Source organism: Octodon degus, unplaced genomic scaffold, assembly GCF_000260255.1.
Source record: "Octodon degus isolate 3935 unplaced genomic scaffold, OctDeg1.0 scaffold00050, whole genome shotgun sequence".
NCBI classification, from domain to species: Eukaryota; Metazoa; Chordata; class Mammalia; order Rodentia; family Octodontidae; genus Octodon; species Octodon degus.
In genome coordinates, this window is record NW_004524626.1 from 9853702 (window position 1) to 9880502 (window position 26801).

Genomic DNA, 26801 nt, shown 5'->3' on the forward strand with positions numbered 1-26801 from the left:
GGGCCTGGTCACAGAACGGAGGAAAGCTCAGCCTAAATCCGGGGAGTACGAGGAGGCGCTGGCCTGGGCTGGAGTCCCCAGAGCTGTCTGCAGGGTCTCTGGGTGGAGCTGGGGTTGCCCGGTGGCATCCTAAGGGGTTCTGGATCGAACTGGGGTCCTCAAGGCCATCCTAGGGCGCTCTGGATCGCACCGGGCTTCCCAGGCGCATCCCAGGGGACCCGGGGACAGGCCGCAGTCCCCAGGGGGCGGGGGGCGGGGTGGGGGAGGGGCGCCCCGCCCCACTTCGAGGCCGGAGAGCAACGGGCGCGCACAAAGCGGGCGGGGAGGCCGGGCCCGGGCAAGCAGGCAGAGGGAGGAGGAGGGCGCGGGCGGGCTCGGCCGGGCGGCGCGGCCGCTCCTCACCTGATTGTCCATGGCTGGCGCCCCGCCCCGCCCCCGGGCCCCGCGTCTCTCGCCGCCGCCGCCGCTCAACGCCGCCCCGCCGCCCTCATTGTCAGGCGCCGCCACCGCCGCCGCTCCGGGCCGCCAGCCCACCCGCCAGCCCCGCGGAACCGGAAACCACCGCCAGCCCGGGTCGCTCACCGACCGCGGGCCCCCGACGCCGACTCGGGCCCGCCGCCCAGACGGACAGTTATCTGGGCCAATCTAGGGGACGGACCACCGTTTGTGAGGCGGGACTTCCGACCTGTCGGGGGCCTGCCGGGCTGCGGTCGGAGGGACGAAGCCTTCAGCCAATGGGAGGCCGGGACCGGAGGGGCGGGAGGAGGGAGGGAGGGAGGTGCGAGCGGAGCTCAGCCGAGAGCGGCGCGAGGTGTGCGCCGCACGTGGAGGGGGGCGGCGGCGGGAAGGGGCTGCAGGCCTGCGCACTGCGGCCGGTGCGTCGCGGGCTGGCGTGTCCCGCGGGCCCGCGCCCCAGAGGACTCCCAGTGGAGCTCTGCCGATTCCCCAGGGGACGCTCTTGTGTCCTGGCCGTCTGTTGCTGGCATGTGATGGAATGCGCTCTGGAGGATTCAGTTTCAAACCTGGGTCTGCCTGGCCAACCAAGTTCCCTGCTTCTCCCTCCAGAGTCTGGGGCGCGGCAGGCGGGGGGTGACTCGACTGCGTGCGGATTGGGATGACAGCATTGGCAGTCCGGCTTCACTAGAGTGACCAAGATGTTCTCATGTGTTCAGTACTTAAGAGCTCCAAGCTACATGGCCCATGCTGGTTTCGAACTCTTGGGAGCAAGAGATCATCCTGACTCAGTTTCCTCAGTCACTGGGAAATAGTGTACATTTTAACATCATGAAAACATGTTTTAGCCGGCCAGATACCTCAGCGGACTAAAGCACCTGGTTAGGCAGGTGAGCCACTGGGGTTTGAGCCCCAGCACGCTGTGCCAGCTCCGCCCCTGGAGCGCGTTGAGAAAACAGACTGGGTGTGGCGGCGCGCGCCTGTAGTTCTAGCGCTTGGGAGGCTGAAACAGGAGGATCACGACGAATCCAAGCTGTGTAGCAAGACCCTGTTCCAAATAAAGAAATAAAACTTTTTTAAAAAAAAACAGAAGTTAAAAATTTTAGGATTTAGCGATCTCAGTGGTGATGGGCATCAGTAGTATGTGTGGGGCCCTGAGTTCAATTTCCAGCACAGAAATAAGTGCTGCTATTCTGCACTTCTCCTGGCCTGCTACTCGGGTGGTTGAAACAGGAGGATCACAAATTCAAGGTAAGTCTGGGCAGCTGAACAAGATCCTGTCTGAAAAACTGAAAAGGGAAGGTAGCTGTGTGGTGAAGTGCCTGGCTTCGATTCACAAGACCGTAGGTTCAATAGGTTCAGTCTCCAGGACTGGAAACAAAATAAAGCACATCTGAAAAAGGCCAGGTTTCTGTCCTCATAATATCGCCTTTCTTTTTAACCTAGGGCACGACATGTAGAAAGGAGGAAAAAAAAATAGAGGTGAAGCTGAGAAAATAAGCAGCGCCAGACATTACAGTGAACACCTGTAATACCAGCCCTCGGGAGGCTGAGGCAGGAGGATCTCCAGGACTTTGAGGCCGGCCTGGGCTACATAGTGAGACCCTGTCTCACAAAACCAAAACCAACCAAACAAAAGCCAGGAATACTCTACCCCTGAGCTGTATGACTCTTTATTTTTTGAATACTTTTTTTTTTTTTTTTTTGAGATATGGTCTCACTTCATTGCCCAAGTTGCTTTCGAACTTAGGATACTCCTGCCTCAGCACCTTAGACTGCTGGAAAGACAGGAGGGGGTGCCACCATGCTGGGCAGCCTTGACATTTTGGCGGGGACCACCTCTTCCTAAGATGTCTATTGGCATAGCAGAAGATGTCCCCCCCCAGCCAGTATACTTCATCTCTCAGTTGCCCAGGAATTAATTCCCATTACAGTTCTCACTACTTTTATTTCTTAGAAACAACTGGTCACTGTAATACATAGCTGGTCCCTGTGGTGCTTATTGTACGAACCGCTTCCCAGCTGACAAGCCCCTCTGCCTCTGTACTTCCTGCTTGCTTATCCCATAGAAACCCTAGACTACCAGAGACCAGAGCCTGATATTCTGAGAATGATCCCCATCAGTGCCTGTCAATTTAAATAAATCTGCCTTCAAATCCTGGGTGTCCTTCTGGCGTTTCTGCTTGCCGTTGCATGCAGTGCATCAGCTGGGAACACCTGCTTTGGTCACCAGTCGAGGCCCCTGAGGATGGAGCAAGGACCTCCCCAGGCCCGGGTAGGAAGGCATGCCCTTGAGGTTTCTTGAGTCCACTCAGAGGTCTGGAGGAAGGTTTCTGGCCCTCCACTTGAGCAGCTCACATCAGACCCTAAGGGGAGGAGAACACAACCTGTCTGTCTGCCTGCCTGATTCGAGTAAGGCCCCTGGGAGCACCCTAGTCATTCTGTCCATCAGTCCTGCTCGGTTCAAGCTGCAAAAGAGCTAGATCAACTCTTGTTGTGGAAGGCCACCCTCGAGGGAAGAGGGGTTACAATGCTTAGCCTGAGTGCCTGGTGAATGAATGTGTGTGTGAGTGGACCAGGCAGCACGAGCAACAGGCTGCTCCGTCTGTGCACCACTGAAGCACTGCTCCAGGTGGCTGAGGGGCCCTCACCTGGCATAACGGAGGCCTTGCACCCTCCTTAGCTAAGTCATGCCCAAGTCTCCACGAGGGGCGTAGCCAGCTGGGCATCTAAATGGTCCCTCTCTAAACAGTCTCTCTCATCCTTTGTGGGCTGTGCCATTGTGCAATGCTACAAAACACACATAGGAAGTCAAAGATGGAAATTAATTAGTCAAAATCCACAGGTTTTAAGGAGTTAAAATAAAGCTAAACCATTTCCTGCATTTCAAAGAAGAGAGAGAGAGAGACAGAGACAGAGACAGAGACAGAGAGAGAGAGAGAGAGAGAGAGAAGGAAGAGGCCCATTCTTCCTGAGAATTCCACCATGGCTCCTTCGTTGTCTGCTGCAGCTGCCACCATCACCTCTGGCTTTACTCCCCGCTCCTGACCCACCTACTTCCAGCCAACTGAACCGATTCCAGCCAGCCGTTGCCTATGTTTGGCCACAGAGGCCCTCCCTCCAGTGCCTCCACTTACACTCCTGGTCAGACGGCGTCATCGAATCCCCAGCCAAGGTGACTGTCAACAATTCTATCTGCATTCCACACACTGACTGAGGAAAACCTGGACCGTCAGCCCTGACAAATGAGCTGTGCCCTGTGGGGCTGGAATAGATTACATGGACTGAGCTTCATCAGACTGGGCCCCAGAGAATCTGCGGTCATTGCACAAGTCAGGAGCAAACCTGTGACTTTCTGGTAGACAACAGAACGGAACTCTTCACCTTCAGTAGCTTCTATCAAACAGTTGCCATGACTGGAGTAATGTGGACTCTTGCCTCTCGCCCCTGCTGCCAGGTACAACCTTGCAGCCCGAGAGGACATCTCAGCAAGCATGAATCCCTGCACAGGCCAGCCCCGTACTCGGAAGAGACCACCTCGTCAAGGTAGAAGCGACCCTCTCCCTTGCACCAAGGTGGGCAGCCTCCCTCCTGTCTAACCCTGCACTTTCAACTTGGTTCCCTGAAAGAAAGATGAAGCCTGCCTCAGCCTGGGACACATCACCGCCATCCTGGAGCTCTGAGAACTCCCCTCTGAGAGAGATGAACTAAGGACTCAGCTCCAGGCCTAGCCAACAGCTGCCCTGCCTCACCGCGACCCCGCCCCCATTGCTGTCAGCTATCACGAGAAGCACAAACAGGCATCCAGCTGCACATCAGCCTGAGAGCCTGCTAACCACCGTGGGCCAGTTCTCCGCGCTGCAGCAACACAGTCATCACCTTGCACTCAGTGGCTTCCAACCCACACACCTTTTCTGGACTCTTCTAGATTTAAAAGCTGCCCTCCTCTGCCTGCGAGTTGCTCCCACAAGCCCCTTCAACTGGAAAGATCCGGAGAAGGCCAGTTCACTTGGGCTCAATTGCCACAAGGAGTTAAAAACTCTCCCACTGTTTTGGGGAGGCCTTAGCAACAGATTTAGCCAAGCCACCAGCACCCTTTCCCTGAGGTTTCTCTGTCCCTTACAGCTCCATCACGGTCCCCTGAGCAAACAATGCAGACCAAAACTGCTAAGATGCACCTCCCCTTCCCGGAAGGCCAGTCCAAGAGCCCTGAGTCGCCCGTGCCACTGTGAGTGCCCTCCGAATGTGTCGCCTCAGCCTTCTGCCACCCACATCCTGCTGGGACACCTGTCTGGTCCTAAAATTTGTCACCTCTGCTCTGATTGGTTCCTGTCAGCCAATCCTTCCTTCTTCACCACTGACCTGGACTCAACCTCCCAGAGGTTCAAAATCTTGTTCCCTCTTTAAAAACACTTCTGATTAGCGACACTTCCACCCCATCCGGAAAAACTTTACCCAGTATTCCCGGAAGAGCAGAGGCAGACTTTCCCCCACCATTTGTTCTGCAAGCTCAGGCCGCAGTACTGGCACCTGTACCCGCCAGCTCAGCCTTGGGCATCTGTGTCCCCGGCCCTGGCCTCCCATCCCCCACCCATACTAGGAAGACAATAAAAGTTTGTAGGGTCCTACTGTAAAGCATCATCCCTAGACATGCCCTATCCTGATCACTGGCAATAACAACAGGCTTATGTCTATAAAAGAAGTAACTAATACTACATATAGCATGCAGTCCACAAAGCTCTAAAAAAGTTTTTTTTTTTTTTTTAAAGAAACCCAGCTTGTAATGCACACGCATATAAAACCCAGGTACATATTAACTACCTCTGTAAGTTTCAGGCATCCAGCCTTACATCCACTAAAAATTTTGCATGGGCCAGATAGCTCAATTCTGATAGCAAACTGTTAATTTGTTTCTTTTTTCTTTTGTACTGGGAATCGAACCCAGAACTTTGTACTTGCCAGATAGGTGCTTATGCTGCTGTGCTATCTCCCCAGCCCTCACCCTGAAAAGATGTTGTACTCTTCAAAGCCCTGCTCCGGTCACTCAGGACACTGACCAGTCCATGCACAGGTGAAGTCTGAGGACACCGTTCAGACTTCTTGAGTTTAGTCTCCTTGAGTTTTGTGTCTTTTCGGGCTGCTTACCCCAGTCCTTGCTTCCCCGTCCCCCTGCTAGCTGTGGTTTTTACTTAAATTCTATAGGTGCTTGCCATGCCTGCCTGGCAAGCACAGGGTCATGTGTTCAATCTCCGATACCAAAATAATAACAGTAATAATAATAATAATAATGGTAATTATAGTAATAATAAAAGTATCACAGGGCTGGCCAAATAGCTCAGTGGATTAAAGCACTTAGAAGCAGGCGCAGGGGCCTTGGGTTCGATCCCCGGGCCTGCCGTGCTGTGCCAGCCCCGCCCCCGGTGCGTGCTGAGATGGCAATTGGGACTGGGCATGGTGGCATGAGTGCCTGTAATTCCAGCTCTTTGGAGGCTGTAAACAGATGGATCACTATGAGTAGGATCTCGTAGTGAGACCCTGAACAACCTGTAGACCCTTCCTTAAAATACAAAAACAAAAATTATTATTATAGTAATAGTAATAATAATAATAATAATAATAATAATAATAATAAAAGTGTCACAAACTATAGATGGTTCCCTCAATAAAATAAAATAAACCTTGACCAAGATTTAATAAGCACCTAGGACCCCCTGGGCCCCCTCCTAGATCAGCCTAATTCCTTCACTCCCTCGTCAGAGTCAGCTCAAAGGGAAACCTTGGAATAAAGGAAGCAAGTCACAAAGTCCTGGTAAAGACAGCTTTCAGTCGTGGGGACTTAGGCTAGGGCCCATCCTAGGATTGCTGATTGCCCTAATGTTGCTCCTTCCAGTTAGGCCTTGCCTCAAATGATCACACGTAATACACCCAACAAAGATTTTCTGGGAAAATTAAAGAGGGGGAAGATGTAGCAGACCCCGCCCCCACCAGTATACTTCAGCTTCTTAGTTGCCCTGGTAACAGTTCCTGTTCCGGTTCCTGTTGCTTCTAGTCTTTTAGAAATGGCTGGTCGCTGTGCTGTATAGCTGGGCAGTATGATGCACACGGTGGAAACCAATCCGCAGCTGAGTAGCCAGTCTACCTCTGCACTTCCTGCTTGCTTATCCAGTATAAGCTTTAGGCCACCAGCGGTCAGGGCTGGTGTGCTGCGAAAGGTCTGATCAGTGCTCATCTATGTAGATAAAGCTGCCTCCAGGTCCTGGGTGTCACCTGGTGTTTCCATCTGCCCCTGTATTGATTCCCCTCTTCCCTTCTCCAGATCTGTGTTCAAGCTGTGTCTCCTCCTTGGTGAGACAGGCCCTGGCCACCTCATTTGGTCTGTTCCCCCTCTTGGCCCCCACATCCCTCACCCCGGTAGATTTTTCCTCTTTCCTCAGCACACATCAGTACCTACCAATCGATACAAGTCATTAAATTCCTTTTCAATCTTCTCTACCTAGAATGGAAACTGCAATAAAATGGGGATCGCTGGTTTTCTCCCCTCTGGTGGATCGTAAACACAAAACTTGACACATAGTAGGGCCTCAGTAAATATTTTCAATAATACTGAGTCTAACAGTGAATCAATTAATCCCTCATTATTTCTCTGCTAGATCTAAATGCTTCTAGAAGAAAGTCTCAGCCTGGTGTTTGGCTGTCTTATTTTTTCTTTTCTTTCTTTTTTTTTTTTTTTCAGTACCAGGGATCAAAATCAGGACCTTGCCCTTACTAGGCAACTGCTGAGCTATCTTCCTGGCCTTTTTTTTTTTTTTTTCAAAACCAGGCTTTATTTTGGAAAAAAAAATTGACTTGGGTTTTGGTGAAGGTACAGGCAAGAAGGGGTACCCCAGGCAGTAATGTCCCCCCAAGGGTGGGTTGGGGGCTAAGGTGAGCCTCAGGTGGGTCTCTTGCTCCCAGTGCTCCCCTGTACAGCTGTCTCCCCACGGGCTCTGGGGCGGCCTCCTGAGAGGGCTGGGAGAGGCTGCTGTGACCCACTCATTTGGGTGGGACATCAGACACCAGCTTCCCATCAAGGGTCTCAATCTTCTTCACAACCACAGCAGACTTGGTGTGAGTGAAGCCAGGGCTTTGGAGGCTCCCCAAACCAGGGCTTGTGAGGCCCCCATAGGTTGAGCTCACCATTCCTGCATAGCCACTGGTGGTCTTCATTTGGATGCTCAGTTCTGCATCCAGCCTCCAGCCTGTTCTCCTCGCCCTGCAGCTGCTTGCGGTAGGTGGCCATCTTGATGTCCAGGGCCAGCTTGACGCTCATGAGCTCCTGGTACTCATGCAGCTGCCAGGATGTCCTGCTTGGCCTTCTGCAGGGCAGCCTCTAGCTGGGCCAGCTTGGCATTGGCATCCTTAATGGCCATCTCCCCACGCTGCTCGGCATCAGCGATAGCCGCCTCCAGGGATGCTCTCTGGCCTTCGAGGGCCTCAATCTCCACCTGCAGGCGGCTGATGCTGCGGTTCATCTCAGAGATCTCAGACTTCATGCGGTGGAGGTCATGCCCGTGCTTCCCAGCCGGAGTCTGCAACTCTTCATACCTGATCTGGTACATGCTCTTGGCCTCGGCCCCACCGTGGTTGGTGAATTTCTCATACTGGGCCTTAACCTCAGCGATGATGCTGTCCAGGTCCAGGGAGCGGCTGTTGTCCCTGGACAGCACCATGGATGTGTCCGAGATCTGAGACTGCAGCGCACGGATCTCCTCTTCATACAGCTGCCTGAGGAGGCTGATCTCATCAGTCGGCCCTGCCAGGCGTGATTCGAGCTCCACCTTGTCCATGTAAGCTTCATCCACATCCTTCTTGATGAGGACCAATTCATTCTCCATCTCTGTACGCTTGTTGATCTCATCTTCATACTTATTCTTGAAGTCCTCCACCAGCCCCTGCAGGTTGCCCAGCTCCATCTCCAGCTTCAGTTTCTCCTGACGCAGTGTGTCCAGCTGCCGCCGGAGGTTGTTGATGTAGCTTTCGAACATGCTGTCCATGTTACTCCAGGACGTCTGCTGCTGCAGGAAGCTCCACTTGGTCTCAGCATCCTGTTCTGCTGCTCCAGAAACTGAACCTTGTGGATGAAGGAGGCGAACTTGTTGTTGAGGTTCTTGATCTGCTCCTTCTCCCAAATATGCACAGCCTGGATGTTGGGGTCCACCTCCAGGTGCAGGGGGTTCGGCAGGCTCTGGTTCACCTGGATGGCCATGATGCTCCCCACACCACCAGCCCTGCCATAGCCACCCAGCCCCAGGCCGTCCCGGAAGCTGCCGCTGCAGCTTCTCCAATTGAAGCTTCTCCAATTCAGGAGAAGCTGGAGGAGCTGATGCAAGGAGCAGGCCCACTGGGGTAGGAGAGGCTGCTGAAGGCCTGGGGCCGGAGGCGGACGCCCTGTAGGACTTCTGGGTCACCCTTATGGACATGGTGGAGGCTGGAGTGGAGGCAGGCGAACTGACAATGGAGACTGGAGACTGGAGAGGGAGCCTGGCAGCCGCTTCTGGACCCGGACCATTTTTTTAAAATATAGGACCTCATTATGGAATCCAGGCCAGCCGTGAGCTCACTGTAAAGCCCAGGCTGGCCTCAAGCTCATGTTGATCCTCTTGCCTCGGCCTCCCAAGTGCTGGGGTTAGAGGTGTGCGCCCCTAGTCCTCTGCTCATCTTCAACCTCTCTCTAGCAATTTTTGTTACAAATGCAGATTTGTGAGAAAATGCTTGAGTATTGTTGCTTTAACTCCTCTGCTTTAATGACCAAGGGATCAGTCCTGGGGCTCCCAGTTACAGGCAAGTGACAGTTCCTGGTGTGGGGTTCCCCGACCTTGTTGGACTTGGACATCCCCAGAGGTGGTTTGAAACACATCAGTACGCTCTGGTAGGCTGAGGCAGGAGGATCACAAGTTTGAGGCCAGTTTTAGGGGAACCTCATCTCAAATAAAAAAATAAAAGGGGCTGAGGATGTAAAATAGTGGTAGAGCCCCCGTGGGTAGGATACTAAGTACTGCAAAGAAGAAAGGAGAAAAAGAAGGAACAGAGCCTCTGTCATTAGCCTGGGGTGGGACAGAGCCAGCTTCTCCCCTTTTTTTCAGCTCTGCAAAGGCCGTCTGATCCAAGGCTTGTGTTCAGAACCCCTGCCTGGTGGCTAATGACTTTTGTGTTACTGTATCTACTTTTGTAACCAATGAGGATAATCAGGACTAGATGTTTCCTTCCTCTACCTTGACACAATGTTTCTTTCCTTTTGTATCCATGTAAGCAGAGGGAGGGGAGCCAAAGAAAACGATTATTTGGGGATTTGCCAGATGCCCAAACCCTAGTGTTCAGTCTATTTTGTATCTATTTTGCCTGCTCTCCCAATGTGACAAGCTGTGGAACTGAGACAGGAGGGGCATTGCTGACTCAAGGTTTGAGGGCTCCAAAGCAATAGTTCTGATGTGTATGGCTTCACTTCTGGTCCAATACTGATCGCCACTACACTAAGTCTGTACCGCCCTCTGCTGGGACTATTTGTTTGCACCCAGGAAAGGGTGTCTCTCTGTCTCTGTCTCTGTCTCTGTCTCTGTCTCTGTCCCTGTCTCTGTCTCTCTCTCCATCTCTCTGTCTCTCTCTCCATCTCTCTCTGTCTTCATCTTTCTCTGTCTCTCCATCTCTGTCTCTTTGTCTCCATCACTGTCTGTCTCTGTCTCCATCTCTCTCTCTCTCTGTCTCTCTCTGTGTGTGTCTCTCTCTCTTTCTGTCGCCATCTCTTTCTGTCTGTCTCTCTCTGTCTCTGGCTCTCTCCATCTCTTTCTGTCTCTGTCTCTCTCCTTCTACTCTTGGTATTGCAGCTCCAACCCAGGAATATTTGCTCTACCACTGAGCTACATCCCCTGTCCCTTACATTCATTTACTGTATTATTATTATTATTATTATTATTATTATTATTATTATTATTAATTTTGAGACAGAGCCTCACTAAATCTTCCAGGCAGGACTTGAACATGTGAGCCTCCTGCCTCAGCCTCCTGCAGCATTCAGATGACAAACGTGTGCCACTGCACCTGGCAGGATTTGACCCATATGGTTCTCTATTTGGCCTCCTAGATGCTCCAGCCCTTCAGGATATTGTATAATCCTCTTTTGGCCTTAGCATGTTCTCTGTCTCTCCCAGGTCATTGGCAGCTGCCCTTCATAACGATGGCCAACCTACAGGAACTGACCCCCAGTTCCACCTGCCTTACCAGACCGGCTGTGATAGTTGATACATTGTTTCAACTTGGCCGAATTGGCTGTGGCTGTTCTGGGGGCGGCCCAGCCTTGCAGGTGGGCAGGGCCCAGCCTGCTGAGCTATTGGGCCCCCACTGGGGTGCAATTGGTTCAACCCTAGGGCCATGGGCCGCCTCAGAGTGACTCCGCACAGAAAGTGTATGTAAAGAAATTGCGGAAGGCTTCCTGGGCCCTGCCCTGCTTCAGTGGAGAAGTCCCAGCCCTCAGAGGAGCTAGATCTTCGCAGCCGCACCACGATCTTCGCCGTGGAGCAACGGGTCTTCTCAGCGCAGAAGGAAGAGAGAGACTTGATGGACGCCGCAGCTGCTGCCCCTCCTCTGCTCTTCATCGTTTTCTGCCTCCATGAACTGCTGTCGTTTACCTTGGAGCCAGCAGAATATGGACTGAACCCTCCAGTAACTGTAAGCTAAATAACCCTTTCCATCCTTCACTTTGACTGTCAGGTGTTTGACTGTCCCACCAATGAGTAAAAAAGTAACTAAGACACCACCCTTAAGGCAGCCTGGGCCAGCCCAAGAAAAAAAAATCTTATGCAGCAGAGGCCAGTGGTAGCTGATTGGGACCCACCCAGACGAACTTCAACATGAAGCAGACCTGGAATGTCATGCTGAGATTTTTAAAAAATCTTTTCTATTTATTTATTTGGACAGGGCCTTGCTATGCAGCTTGGACTCATAGTGATCCTCCTGTCTCAGCCTCCCCAGTGCTGGGATAACTGGTGTGTGCCATCACACTCGGAGTTCTGGGGCTGGCATGGCATGCCACACCAGGAATCGAACCTGGGTCCTTGCACTTGCCAGGCAGGCACTTAGACTGCTGAGCCAACTCCCCAGTCCTAATTTTTTTTTTTTTTTTTTTGAGACAGGATCTCACCATGTAGTCCAGGCTGGCCTCAGATTTTCAGCAATCCTCCTGCTTCAGCCTCTCAGGTGCTGGGATTACAGGCGTGGGCCACCACACCTGGCAATGCCGGGATGTTTCACCCTTGTCCCACAGGCAGTGGGGGGCCATGAATGGTTTTGGAGAAGACCAAAAATATATAAAAACCAGATGTGTGCTTAGAAAAGATCAGAACAACGAATATTTGGAATTTCTTTTCTCCTAACATTGTTCTTTTTCTCTGGCATTGATGCTTGATTTAGGGGCTTCCTACCCAGGCCAGCGGGAGCCCTTACATTATCTCTAAATGAATTTTCCTTCCAGGAATTGGAGTTGAACCCAGGGCCAGCACTTGGGAGGCAGAAATAAAAGGAGGATCACAAATTTGAGACCGCCCTGGGCAATTTAGCAACATAGTGACACCCTGCCTCAAAATAAGATATATAAACCATTCATTCTATTGAAGTGTGGATGCCATTTAGAACATCTGTGGTGTTGGTAACCGGTACACCCCAGAAGGAGAACCCTGACCCCACGAAGTGGCCTTTGGTATTGCCTATTGGTAGAGAATTCAGGGTGATTTCACCCCGCAGCCACAGAAGCCAGTGGAGAAGGGGAAGAAATAGAAACAAGGCAGAGACTGATGTTTTTCTATCCTTCTCCCCCAGAGAGCAAGCTTGCTTGCTTGCTTTTTCAGTGCTGGAGATTGAACTCACAACCTTCACACTGAGCTCCTCTCCTAGCCTTTATTCATCTTAATTTTGAGATAGGATCTTGCTAAATTGTTCAGACTGGGCTGCAACTTGGAATCCTCCTGCCTCAGCCTCCTGGATTACCGGGATTACAGGCATGTGCCAGGATGTTTTTGATCTAAGGCTTTTAACTTTTACCAGGTCAAATTCCTCTTCAGGCAATCATGGAAGTGCAATTCCTTCTGCCCCGACACTGAGATGCGACATTTTCTAGGTCATTTCACGAATGTGCAGCAGCATCCTCCCCGGCACGACCCAAGGATGTGTGGTCTCTAAAGCACTTCTAGGAAGATCCAGAAGCAGTGGGGCCAGGGAGATGGCTCAGTGGAATAAGCGCATCCCTGGCAAGTGCAAGGGCCTGAGTTCAATCCCTGGTTCCACAAAAAAAAACAAAAAAAAAAAAAAAAGGAAGATCCAGAAGCAGAAACCAAGGTCAGGCGCAATACACTGGTGACTCAGCACAGTGTAGAGAGCAGCGGGGAGAGAGACCTGGCTTCAAGGCCAGGCTCTGGTCCCGGCAGCTCACTTGCCCTTCCTGAGCTGCGTCTACAGTACAGACGGGGCTCTCAGCTGTTTGAAACAACGCACCCCAGGGCCCGGGCAATGTCCCCAGAGACTTATTTTGGGCGGGCAGTACCAAGAGCAGTGCTATGAACACTGCAGCTCATCCAGTAAACCCGCCGAAGAGCCGCAAGCCAGGAGAGGAGGCTGAGGCAGGACGGCGAGACCGTCGAGCCCATCCTGGACAACTTAGCAAGCCCTACTAAATTTTTTTTTAAAATGTAATGGTTGGAAGCATTCAGGAGGCTGAGGCAGGAGGGTCACTGCAAGTCTGAGGCCAGCCTCAGCTACATAGTGAGTTCAAGACCAGGTTGAACTATATAGCAAGACCCTGGTATAAATAAATAAATAAATAAATAAATAAATAAATAAATAAATAAATGCTGGTGTAGCTCAGGGCTTAAGCCCTGGGATCAAACCCCAGCACTACAAGAGAGAGAGAGAGAGAGAGAGAGAGAGAGAGAGAGAGAGAGAGAGAGAATATGATGGGGTTGCAGTGGTGGAAGGACTCTTTCCTACTGTTTTTTTTTTTTTTTGTAGTGAACCGGGGACTGAACTCAGACCCTTGCACTTGCCAGGGAAGCGCTTATTCTACTGAGCCATCTCTCCGGCCAAGAACACTTGATGAGTGAACGGAAGGATGCAAATATGACTGATGGAACAGTAAATAGAGGATGCAAAATGCATGACTCTACAATAGATGGACTGATGGACAGATGAACAGAAGGATAAGTGGATGGGTGATGAATTAATGAATGAGTAAATTAAGAAAAGAATGGATGGGTGGATGGTTCGGTACAGTATTCAGTATATGAATGAGGGGAATGGATAGGTGGATGGATGGGTGGATGGATGGATGGGTGAGTAAATAAAGGTTGGATATATGGATGATTTAATTGAAAATTCAATACATGGGTAAATGGATACTTTAATGGATAAATTAAAGGATGGGTAAATTTATAAGTGGGAGGATGGATGGATAGATAAATTAATGGAGGAGGATGAAAAGTTAGGTAAAGCAAAGAAAGAATGAATGGATAGAGTCAGACATGGTGACACACACCTGTAATCCCAGCACTCAGGAGGCTGAGACAGGGTCATTGCAAGTTTGAGACCAGCCTGGGCCACAAAGTAAGCTCAAGGCCAGCCTGAACTGCTTAGTGAGACCTTGTCTCAAAACAAAACAAAACAAAAACAAAAATGAGTGAATGGATAGATCAATGGAAAAATTAATGGATAGGTAATTTGAAGGATAGAAGGCTGGGTGTAGTGGCACAAGCTTGTAATCTCAGCACTCAGGAGGATGAGGCAGAAGGATCACCACAAATTCAAGGCCAGCCTGAACTATGTAACAATAACTTGGCTCTGAAAAAAGAATGAAGGGGTAATTTAATGCATAGGTAAATCAACATTCTAGTACATATGCTGCCAAAGCAAGCATGTGGATAGGTAAATCAAAGGTACCTGGACAGGGGGGCTGGGGAGATGGCTCAGTAGAATAAGTGCTTGCCTGGCAAGTGCAAGGGCCTGATTTCAATCCTTGGTTTTGCCAAAAAAAAAAAAAAAAAAAAAAAAAAAAAAAAGTACATGGACAGATGGATGGATCAGTCATGTATGGATGAGTAGCTGGGTGTATGTGTAAATGAATGATTGAATTAAAGTACAAATAGATGGATAGATGCTTGGCAGACTCTATAGAAGAACACTTTACACACATTAGCTTCCTTTATTCACACGGAAACCCCATGAGGGAGGCAGTATTATTTTACTTTGTTTTATTTAGGGGGTACTGGAAATTGAACTCAGGACCTTGTACTTGCCAGGCAGGCGCTTGTGTTGCTGAGCTATCTCCCCAGCCCAAGAGAGAACCTTGCTTATAAACAAGGTGCTGAGCTTCAGAAGCAGGAAAATCACATCCTGGAGATTACACAGCTAGACAGTGAGCAAGCAGGGACCACACTCAGGTCTGTCTGGATTCACGCCCTGTACTCTTAGCCCCCACAAACACCTTGCTCCCTGCTACCTCCCACTGCTTGTGGCAGACTGGACACCTCCGTCCCCCACTGTGTTCCCATGATCATGGGGCCTGGGGTGTCCCTCATTATCCTCAGATGTCCACCAGCGATGACTTCTTGAATCTGGGGCACCTCCCTGGGGATCTGTGAGGTCTCTGCATGTCTGTGGGGTAGGCTGCGGGGCCCAGATACCACAGCTGTACCAGAGATATTGTCACAGCTGAAGCCAGATCTAAGGCACACTGCCACAAGCTTCAGGCCCCATGGTTCCTGGGGCACCAGCCCCAGTGACTGACATGACAGTGGCCATGGGAAAGCTGTGGACACAGCAGAGGAAGTGGAAGGGGACAGGACGGTCCTGGAGGGGAACCATGGCAGGCTGCCAATCGGGAGACCAGGACATTGTCCCCCTACTGTGGGGCAGGATAAGGCAGGACATAGCAGGAGGCAGGGGACAGAGAGAGGACCCGGGGTGCCCCTCCAGGGCAGAGCTGGTTCTGGCCTCCGTCTCATGTCCCAGGTGAGCCCACGAGCAGGTGGTCGCGAAGGGACTGGCAGACCTCAGCAACTCTTGTCATCCGCCTGGACCTCAATGTAGGGCAGCCCCACGGGCCAAGTGTCCCGCGGCCAGTAGTGGACTCTGAGGGTCTGGCTCGGCATCTCATACTTGGCATCCACCAAGGCCATGGTGACAAAGCCATAAGGGAACGTGAAGCTGATGAGTAGGTGCCTGAAGAGGGCAGGGAGAGGATGGTGAGGGCACAAGATGCCACCAGCTCCCCCCCACTGCCCTTGCCGACCTTCAGAGATCTGGGCCACCTGAAGGGATCTGAGGCTCCACCACCCACCAACCTCCTCCACCTGCCACGTCACAACACCTGGCTCTCCCCCTTGGCTCCCTACCCTGCTGCTCCAAGCTCTGGCCCCCGACCTCCTCTGATTCCGGGGATTCAGCCCCCTGGGGGTGGGGGAACCACTCACCAGATGCTGTGCAGATAGAAAAAATGAATCTGCTGCCAGAAGCTGCAGAACAAGCGATCGCTGATCCAGCTGGCCAGGGCGCTGGCCCACAGAACCACAGATACCCCAATCATGTGCCGGAGCTGCCTGCTTCTGGTCCTGGAAGGAGACAAGGAAAACAGGGCTGGCTCAGACAGCAGTGCCCGCAGGGCCTCCTGGGAAATTCCCGCCACCCAAGGATGGGCAGGGGGAAAGAACATGGCTAAAAGGTTCCTGTGAGTTAGTGCTCTGGGCTGTTAGAACTGGGAGTGTCCCCAAAAGCCCCTGTGTCAAAGGCGAAGAAGAGGTGAAACCTGAAGAACCCAGCCTTTTGGCAGACACTGCACACTGAAGACCTTGGCCTGCTCACCTCTTTCCCAGTTGCTTCCTACACATAAAAAGGCAGGCATGCTATGCATTCCAGGCCCACTGGGCCAGCACAAGAAGGCCCAAGAGATGGGACCATCCAATCATGAGCCCGAGGACACCTCGTCTTTCTCATCAGAGGAACAGAGCCTTGCTGTGTGGCCCTTGCTGACTTGTTCTCCTAGGCTCAAGCCATCCTCTTGCCTCAGCCTCTTGAGTCAGCTGAGAGCACAGGTATATGCCACCAGGGCTCTGTTAACAGCAGCAGAAACCCGGCTGACACAGTCCCCTAGTCTGTGCTTCTAGCTAAGACTTGTTACATGTGTACAGGTCACTAAGCGCAGGTGTTAACACTGGCCAGTGGTCACTAGTTGGCTTTGATGGTGAGTTTCCAATTGGCCTGGCCAATGGTTTCCAGTTTGCTTGACCCATGTGGGGGCCCGGCAGGATATTAGAAGGGTGGGAGAGGGTGCTTCTAGAATATTTATCTCACTCCTCCCTCTGTGGGGCTGCTTCAAGCTGGTTGCAATGAGGAACTAGAGATGACATCTTCAGGAAGCTCCCTTGGGCTGACCAGATAGCTCAGCATACTAAAGCACCTGCTTAGGTAGATGCAAGGGCTGAGGGTTCGATTCCTGGCCTGCCATGCTGGCCCTGCTCCCAGGGCATGCTGAGAGGGCAACCAAGACTGGGCATTGTGGCGCACACCTGTAATCCCAGGGCTTGGGAGGCTGAAAATAGGAAGATCACTATGAGGCTGAGACCTGACCCTGTAGACCCTGTACTAAATGCATAAAAAATTAAAAAAGAAGAAGCTTTCTCCATGGGAATGGGGATGGCTTCTTCTTCGTTGTGTGGTCACTCCTTCCCACCTCCCCTCCCATGACCCCTGGCCGCACATCTCTAGATGGTCACACAAAAGCCATGCTTACTAGACCAGGGGAGCTAGACAACACACACAGATGTTCCTGTGCCCTCCCCTCTCCTTTGTGTATAATCTCTTGGTGGCTCTTCTCAAATGGACTGATGTGAGATGCCAACTCTGTACTCCTAGGACTAGCATGGGTGGAAGCCAATAATTATTTAGAGAACTAATTCTTGACGAATTTAAGGATGAACATCTATGGATTCAGAGGAAACACATAACACACCCTGGTAACATGTTGATGGTTATTGGAGCTGGTTGATGGGGTGTGTGGAAGGGGACTGTAACAGTCCCTTTTCAGTTGCTGGGACAAAATACCAACATACTCCACTTACAGGAGGAAAAGGTTATTTTGGCTGATTGATTCAGAAGGTTCAGTCCACAGAGGGCTGGCTCCGAGGCTGAAGAGTCAGGGCAGAAGGGCCTGGCGGAGGAAAAGCCCCTCACCTCATGGCAGGGAGGAAGCAGAGTTAAAAAGAGCCAGAAAGGGCCGACCAGATAGCCCAGCAGACTAAAGCGCCTGCTTAGGCAGAGTGCAGCAGCTGGGGTTCGATCCCCGGCGTGCCATACTGGCCCCACCTCCAGGGCGCACTGAGACGGGGCGTAGTGGTGCGCGCCTGTAATCCCAGCGCTTGGGAGGCTGAAAGCAGAAGAATCACTATGAGTCTGATCTATGCAGTGAGACTCTGTAGACCCTGTATACCTTGTACTAAATACATAAAAAGAAAGAAGAGCCAGAGAAGGAGGGTCAGAGACAAGAAAATGACCCCTGGGGCCATGCACTCAGTGACCTCTTTCTCCTGACAGTCTCCACCTCCATGCAGCATGCTCCGCTAGGAACTCAACCTCATCAGACTTGTCCTCTGGAGGCGTTAGTGCTGGGTGACCGTGTCACCTTCCAACAGCCCCTCTTCTGAAGGTGCGAGCTTTCTGGGGCACATTTTTTGGTTTGTATCCAAACACTAACAGGGCTAGTCTCTCCACTAATCAATATGTTTTTGAGGATTTTATCATGGAAAGGGCCAGCTCCGTAGTGAAACAGACTCACGCTCAAAGGCTGGCCCCGTCCGTCACTGCAGGGAGGTCTGGGGAGAGACGCCCCTCCCAGGAGAGCATTGTCCTCTATAGCTGGAGGGACTCAGCTTGTGGAGCATGATGGGTATTAGGAGGTTCTTGGATTGGAGGCAGAGGCCAATTCCAGGAGTCTTTAGCCTCAATGTAGTTGTTTTACTTTAACAGCACTGGGGATGGCGCCCAGGCCCTTCACACTGAACTACATCCTCCTCTCTTTCTATTTTTTATTTTGAGACAGGTCTCTCTGAAGTCACTGAGTCATCCGGGCTGGGGTCCCTCCCTGCAGGCCCCATGCCTCATCCTCCCGGCGAGCTTGCATGTTGGCCCTGTGCCCCCACACCCACTAACTCACTTCTTGTACTCCAAGCGCACCATGTAGACCACATGCAGGGCAATGCTGTTGAGGGCGTAGGCATTGATCGTGGGCCTCAAGACAGACAGGAAGGTGACAATCGTGGTGCCACTCAGGATCATGCAGGTGAACTGAGACCTAGGACACGGGGTTCAACGGTGGGTGTTGGGGGCATTTGGTAAGGTCATCTTGCTGAGAGGGGGCCTGGGCTTCCTGGGTAGGGTTATGCAGGGCACAGGGAGCCCCGGTGGACTCAGCAGCAGCTGGGAGGATGCAGAGAGAGACTCAGGGGGTCCCCAGCCATCAGTGGAAGTGCCAGGCATCATGGGAGGTCAGACAAAGGGGTTTGGAGGAAGCCAGGTAGGCTCAGAGGAGGAATCCTCAAACCCAGCTGGCTCTGAGGGGCCCCAGGGGACTGAGGATGGCAAGAGTGTTGGGGTGGCACAGGTCAGGGGTTCTGGAAGGCTTGGGTGGGCCGCACGGAGCAGGAAGAGTTTTAGAGCAATGGATATGGGTGGATCAGTTGGTGCAGAGCGGGACCCGGGCGCCCTAGAGGGATCAGGTGAAAGATTCAGGGAGCCTGAGGGGGCAGTTCAGAGGCAAGGTCCCTCGGCCGAGGGAGGCATGGGCTTGGGCTCAGGGGAGCTCAGATAGCACTACAGAGGGGCCAGACACCACCCCATGAGCCCGGGCCTCACCTGCTGCCCCTGAGGAAAGTGGGGAAGTAACAGCGGGGCATCCAGATGCTGTAGCTGCTGGCCAACATCCACAGGATGGCGACCTCGTCCAACAGCTGGCCTAGGAAGCTGAGCGTGGCGTGGAAGTACATGGAGAAGAAGCCTAGGAACCAGCAGGGCATCAGGAGGTGCTGGCGCCCCCACCCCCATCTCCCCACGCCACCAGCCCGCACCTACCTATGCACACGAAGAGCGCCATGATGCAGTAGATGTAGCGGGAGCGCTTCTGGACGTACGAGTGCATGAGAAATGCCATGAGGGGCCCAAAAATGAGGAAGGTGACATTGCTGAACTGGGACAGAAGCACAGAGGGCCTTGTCAGTCGGAGGAGGCAGGGGAGGGCCGCCTGGCACTCCAAGGCCACTCGCAACCCAGGGGCTCTCACCCACTCACCTGCCACCTTCCATCGGGTCTTTCTCTTCATGATGTCATTGTTCTGTGCTGCTGGGGACAGAACCTAGGGCCTCACCTATACTAGGCAAGCGCTGTGTGGTTGAGCCTGAGCCCTGGCCCTGGCTGATCATAACAGCCCATCATATATCAACAGATCCCCCACTCCGCCTGTTATTCTTCGGGCTCATTTATTCACCCAACAAGTGTGGTGGTCAGTCATGCCTGTAATCCCAGCTCTGGGAGGCTGAGGCAGGAGGGTCAGCACAAGCTCCAGGTCATGTGGGTGCTGTAGTGAGCCCAAGGCCAACCTGCGCTGCATAGCGAAACCCTGTCTCAAACAAGTTCCACAAAAAATGTGGCAAAGACCGACTGCCAACCCGAGTATATTCCCCGCCTTTTCTTGTTGGCAGGAAGAACATCGTAGCTGCGAGTTCCATAGCCATCAATCAAACGAGTACAGTTTAAAAATATTCTGAACGTAGTCTAGTAGGTGAATGTATAAAGAAAATACAGTGTAAAACACACACACTCACACACACACACACACACAGTGGAATATCACTCAGTCGTAGAGAAGGATACATTTTTTGGGTTTGTTTTTGTCTCTTTTTTTGAGACAGAGGCTCACTCTGTAAATCAGGCTGATCTTGAGCTCACTATGTGGCCCAGGCTGACCTCAAACTTGGGACAATTCTCCTGCTTTAGTCTCCGAGGCGCTGGTGTCACAGGCGTTTGTCACCAGGCCCAGTTATAAAGGATAAAGTTGAATCATTTGCAAGACAATGGGATGTACTCTAAAATTATAAGGCTTCAGTGATGTTCTCATAGGAGAAACCCAAAACATCAATAATTTGGAAAGCAAAAAAAAGATAGCTGTTAGGAAACAAGAAGACAGACTTGTAAAGATCAGGATCTAGGGAAGAGGAACTATATGTGAATATGTACCTGTTCTCCAAGATGAATGCAATTATTATTCATCAAAAACAGATACTAATAAAAAAGGAAGCATTCCTTTGTTTTTCTCTTCTTGCTTTTGAGACAGGGTCTCCCTATGCAGTGAAGGCTCACCCTAAACTCACTGTGTAACCCAGGCTGGCAATCCTCCTGCCTCAGCCTCCCAAGCGCTGGCATTATAGGTGTGTACAACCATGCCTGGCTGAAAAGAAAACATTCTGAACATAGAGACTTTCGTCATTAGTCACTAAACAATACAATATACCAACTAGGTGTGTAGCATTTCATCGTCTTAGGTATTATGAGTCATCTAGAGACAACTGAGTCTTAGGAGAGGATTCAGCGCACTCTGCCAATAATAATACCATTTTATATAAAAGACTTGAACAACCATGAATGTTGCTCTCCAGGGAGTCCTGCAACCAACGTCCTACGGATTCCAAGGGGCGATGGTAGGACAACATCTCTGAAGTTTTGGCTGGGACACAGCTATTTATTTTATCTTTTTTTTTTTTTTATGTACTTAGAACAGGGTTGACACGGTCTCACTACGTAGATCGGACTTGTAGTGATCCTCCTGTTTTCAGCCTCCCAAGCACTGGGACTACAGGCGCGCAACCCCACGCCCAGTCTCAATCGCCATCTCAGAGTGCCCCAGGGGCGGGCTCGAACACAACAAGCCAGGGCTCGAACCCCAGTCCCTGCCCCTGCCTAAGCAGGCACTTAGTCCACTGAGCTAACTGGCCGGCCCTTGAGACACAGCTGTTTAATAAACACTACATTTCCCAGCAGACCTGGCACCTCCCTGTGACTGAGTCTGGCCAACAGGATGAGGTCATAACTGACAACTACTGCTTCCATTTCTGGCCTCTAGGCTTCTTTCTCTTTCCTACAAGGTGAAATGCAGACTTGTGGTTGTGAGTCGGCCTTCACTTTGTAGACAAGAAAAGATGATACAATACCGTAATGATGATTCCCTGCTAACAGACAGCAGGAAGTACAGAAGTGAGGTTGAAACGTACAGTGTTAGATCATAAAAGGACCTGCGGCTTCAATCTGATTCATATTCTCTCTGTCTCTCTGTCTCTGTCTCTGTCTCTGTCTCTCTTTCTCTCCCTCTCACACACACACAATGGGGATGGAACCCAGGGGTCCTCTACTACAGCACTACAACCCCACTCCCCACCTCCCACATTTTGAAAATTTTGATCCAGAAGCTCACTAACTTCCCCCAGCAGGCCTTGAACGCGTGATCTTCTTGCCTCAGCCTCCTGAGTTGCTGGTATTACAGGCATGTCCCACCATGCCTGGCCCACATGATCATCTTATTCCTAGAACACGGGACTTCGAGGCCTGGGCCTCCAAGATAGAAGCCCAGCTTCATTTGAATCCATTGTTCTGGAGCAACCGCGCCTCTGTACCAGCTCTTAGATTTTCTCCAGCTCCACTGCCGTACGCAAGGGACACAGCGTCGGTGGATTCCAGCCCGTCCTGTCTTCAAGCTGGTTCCAAGTAGAACAGAAATGAGCCATGTCCCTGCCAAGCCCACACTGATTCATGAGCAAAATAAAACCTATCCTTGTTTTCAAGCTGTGAATTTTTAGAATGTTTTGTTACACGGCATCAACAAGCTGAGACTAAAAGTAAACATATTATTGAGGGCTATTATGTCTGGGAAAGGCTTCCTGGGGAAGAAGGAGGAAACACAGACGCCAGAGGCTCTGACTGCACCTGACCAAAACCCCTGATTACATTGTTGTGGTTTGATAAAGTTGCCTGGGGGCTAATTGTCTGTCTGCCTATAATTTGATGCCTACTATATTGCAGGGCCTAGGAGAAGTTTAGTATTCCCAGATTTTTTTTCTCATCTTCAGAATAGCATCATAGATTCACAGCCAGGCATGATGTGAGATGGTGCACCCTCGTTATCTCCACCTTTGCGAGGCTGAGACAGGAGGATTACCAGGAGTTTGAGGCCAGCCTGAGACACACGGTGAGTTCAAGGCCAGCCTGCACTGTGTAGTGAGACCTTGTCTCTGAAAGAAAAGCAAGTAGAACTGATTGTCAGAGTGGTCAAGTCATCCGACTCCATCATCAGCCATTAAGTGAAGAATCTAAGGTTTGAAATCAGAGCCCAAGAACTTCTGAGTTTCTTCTTTTTCCTTCCATTCTTTCTTCTTTTCTCCCTTTTCTCTATTGCAGATTGAACCCAGAGGCTTCCTTCTCCATATACCCAACCATTTTTCATTTTTGTTTTGTGACAAAGTTCTCAGTAAATCACTCAGTTCCCCAGGTTGGGCTTGAACTTGTGATCGTCATGCCTTGTCCTCCCAGAGTGCGGTGATCAAAGGTGTTCATCCTCATGCTCAGCAAGAACCTGGGAGTGTCTCTTTTTCTTTCTTTTTTTTATTTTATCAACATTTATTATTGATACAAAGGGTTTTTTTTTCTTTTTATTAAGGTGTTTCTTATGAGATGGATCAGAATTCCATTTACCACAGCCGCAGAAATTGTTTAACAGGTGACCATCAATGTTTGACAATGTCTTCATAAGTCAAGATAACAAGAAAACCATAAAAAAAAAATATGGCAGTTATAGCACAGAGTGGAGTCTGTGCTTCAACAACCATCCTCCCTTCTCCCTAACCAAACTGTGACGTGGTTCCATAGTGGCAGGACACAAACCCCAGACCCAGAGAGTGGATAACAACAGTGTAAGTTACTCTGACTCTCCACTTTCTTTTATAATAGCATGGTTATTTCCCAGACTCCCTTGCAGCTACACACAACCATGTGACTAGGTCCTGCCAATGAAGTATAAGAACAATAACCATCTTCAGGTCATGCTCTTAAAGGGAAAGGACGAGGCTTGCCTTTACCCACTTTCTTCTGGAAAGAAGATGTGATGAGATAACTTCTTGGAACATACAGCTGAGGACAGTGGCTTAGTGAAAAGGCAAAAGATTTATTCAATCTGAAGAGAAACCAGAGTATGGACAGTGACTTAGACATATCAGAGTGATCATAGAGAGGGATCCTGTATTCCTAGTACCAGAGAACTTCCACACCAGTCCTGAAAGTTTATGATTAGATGTTGTATAAGAAATAAGGTGCAGGCTCACTGAGCTTATCCTATCCTGCCAAAAAGCTACTTCTGGCTTCCTGAGGCAGACAGGCACAGACCAGGACTCTGTCTCTACACAGCATCTACCAGGGATGGCAGACATACCTGGAAGTTACCATTATTTTTTTTCTCTTGTTTGTTTTTTGTTGTTTGTGGTGGTTCTGTTTTTGTTGTTTATTGTTTTTGCTTTTTTTCTCCTTCATTGTTTGATTTTGTTTTTATATGAGTGTGAATGTGGTTTCTAGCCTCTTTAGGGTTGTGGTTCTGGTGTGTGTGTGTGTGTGTGTGTGTGTGTGTGTTACTGAGAATTGAACTCAGGACCTCATACTTGCCAGGAAGGCTCTGTGCTACTGAGCTACATCATCAGTCCTCTGTCCTTTGTATTTCTTCCGTCTCTCTTTCCCTCCAGTCCTCTGCACCAGTTCCCCAAAGTTAGTGTGGTCTCCCTTGCCTTACAGCTACTCTTGTAATCTCTTCCTTTTTTTCTACCTCCTTATTTTTTCCTTAATCCCTTTTGAATTTTAACCCCTGATGATAAGATTGACATATATACTGCATATAATTTTCTGGTGTGTTTTAGATTTTCTTATATAACTACAAAACTAGTTAGTATGTTTGTTTTACTTTTTGAATGTATTTGGTACAGGGTCTCACTACACAGCTCAGACTTGTAGTGATCCTCCTGTTTCAGCCTCCCCAGTGCTGGGATTACAGGCGTGCACCACTGGGCCTGGTCTCAGGCAGCTCCGCATGCCTGGGGGCAGGGCTGGTGCAGTGTGTGGTATAGTTAATATGCTTAAAGATAGCAAATTAATGGTTACCTCAGTTTATCATTTTTCTAGGCTAGAATTGTTGTGACTACTATGACTGGTGGTACCACTTTAGCCAAAAGTGACATAATTGTTCTAGACAGCTGTCCTCCCTGGTATTCCAAGACTGAGGCCAACTACAGGTCATAGAAAATACTGTGGCACAGTGCCAAAGAAGCAGGGGATGGGCCCAACAGGCGGCCACTTCTCATCCCCAACAACTTGAACGTGTAGGATCTTGTAACAGACTCAAAACTCCAAAACCAGTTACACCTGGATGATAGCTCAGCAATGTAGTCATTCCCTATGAGTTCTAAATACTAGCAACGAAGCAACTGAATTCTAGCAATTCAAGTTCTAAACACTAGCAGTGCTAGCAGTTTATAAACATGACCACAGGAATTAAGCTGGAGCCCGGCCAAGTGAAAAGAACCTGGGGACAGTGTTGTGGTGTTTAAGAGTGGCAGCTGATGGTGGTAAAAACAGCATGGTGGGGGCCGGGGAGATGGCTCAGTGGAATAAGCACTTCCCTGGCAAGCGCAGGGCCTGAGTTCAATCCCCAGTTTCGCAAAAAATAAAAATAAAAAGACAATTCTATTAAAAAAAAAAAAAAGCATGGTATGGGCAAAAAAGAAAACAAACAAACAAAAAAAAAAAAAACAGACCCAAAGATCAATGGAACAGATTAGAAGATGCAGACACAACTCTAAACACACTCAGCTACCTTGTCTTTGACAAAGGAGCCAAACACATTCTCTGGAAGGAAGACAGCCTCTGGAAGAAATGGCGCTGGGAAAACTGGCTCTGCGCATGCTGAAGATTAAACTTGGACCCATATCTTTCACCATGCACTAGGCTAAATTTGAAATGGATCACAGATCTAAATATTAAAACAGAAACATGAAATCTGCTAGACAATAGAATAGGCAGAACTCTGGAAGACACTGACGTAGGCAAAGACCTGATGACTGAAATTCTGATTGCGCAGGAACTGTCATAAAAAATCATCAGTGCGACCTCATCTTATTAAAAATCCTTTGCACAGTAAGAGGAGCCATCCACAAAGTAACGAGGGAACCCATAGTGTGGGGAAAATGGTTGCTGGATGTTCCTAAGATAAAGCATTACCATCAGAACTCAAAAGGGCCAGCGAGATAGCTCAGAGGACTAAGCATTTGCTTGTCAAGCACAGGGATCCAGGCTCAATCCCTGGTACCACAAGCCGTGCCGGCCCTGACCTGGGGCATGCTGAGTTGGCCACCAAGACCTGGTGTGGTGGTGCATGCCTGTGATCCCAGTGCTGGGAAGGCTGAGACAGGAGGATCGCTAAGAGTCAAGCTGTATGAGATCCTGTACCACATACATTAAAATAAAAAAACTCAAAAAAAATCATGCCCCCTCCCCCCTGATTTAAAGACACAATCCAGAAATGGACATCTGAGAGGAAAGCACATTTCTCACATGAAGAAATACAACAGCAAGTAAATATATGAAAAATGTTCAATATCATTGGTCTTTTGAGATGCGAATTTTAAAAAAATTAAGATTTCATCTCACTCTGGAAAGAATGACTATCATCGGGGGCCAGGGAGATGGCTCAGAAGAATAAGCACTTGCCTGGCAAGCCCGAAAGCCTCAGTTCAATCCCTGGTTCTGCCAAAAAAAAAAGACTATCATCAACAAATCGACCAATAACAAATACTGAAGGGGCTGTGGCAGAAAAGGAATTGTCTCAAGTTACTCTTCTCTCATTGCTGGGACAAAATACCTGACCCCTAAAATGAAGGAAGGAAAGGTTTATTTAGCTCACAGTTTGTGGAGGTTTCAGTCCATACTCAGCTGGCTCCAAGGCAGAGCAGCACATGGCAGAGGGCAACCTTCCATGGCGCCAGCAAAGAGCAGAGGGCAAAATGGAGGAGTAGCAGCAACAACAGCTGCAGAGAGCAAGTCTGTCTCCTAAAATGGCATTCAGGCTCTCCGCCCCAGGCTGGGGGGAGCATTCACAGCCATAACCCCAGCAGTACTCACACCCATAACCCCAGCAGCACTCACACCCATAACCCCAGCAGCACTCACACCCATAACCCCAGCAGCACTCACACCCATAA

General features: G+C 50.2%; 2 protein-coding genes and 1 pseudogene across 2 annotated transcripts in view; all 3 read right to left on the bottom strand.

The window, feature by feature from the left end:
• The window catches only part of Mllt1 (MLLT1, super elongation complex subunit), a 54317-nt gene extending 53881 nt beyond the window's left edge, over nt 1-436 (bottom strand). Inside the window, exon 1 of the mRNA XM_004632788.2 lies at nt 403-436. Within this exon, the coding sequence (XP_004632845.1) occupies nt 403-414 (12 nt within the window). The 5' untranslated portion in view covers nt 415-436. The remainder of the gene's footprint in view (nt 1-402) is intronic.
• A 7049-nt stretch (nt 437-7485) lies between these two features.
• Nucleotides 7486-8930, bottom strand: LOC101570548 (annotated as a pseudogene).
• Nucleotides 8931-15521: 6591 nt separating this feature from the next.
• The window catches only part of Acer1 (alkaline ceramidase 1), a 25994-nt gene continuing 14714 nt past the window's right edge, over nt 15522-26801 (bottom strand). The window contains exons 2-6 of the mRNA XM_004632789.1: nt 19591-19705; nt 19375-19516; nt 18677-18814; nt 15942-16079; nt 15522-15690 (exon numbers count right to left, since the gene is read on the bottom strand). Of these exons, the coding sequence (XP_004632846.1) occupies nt 15522-15690; nt 15942-16079; nt 18677-18814; nt 19375-19516; nt 19591-19705 (702 nt within the window). The remainder of the gene's footprint in view (nt 15691-15941; nt 16080-18676; nt 18815-19374; nt 19517-19590; nt 19706-26801) is intronic.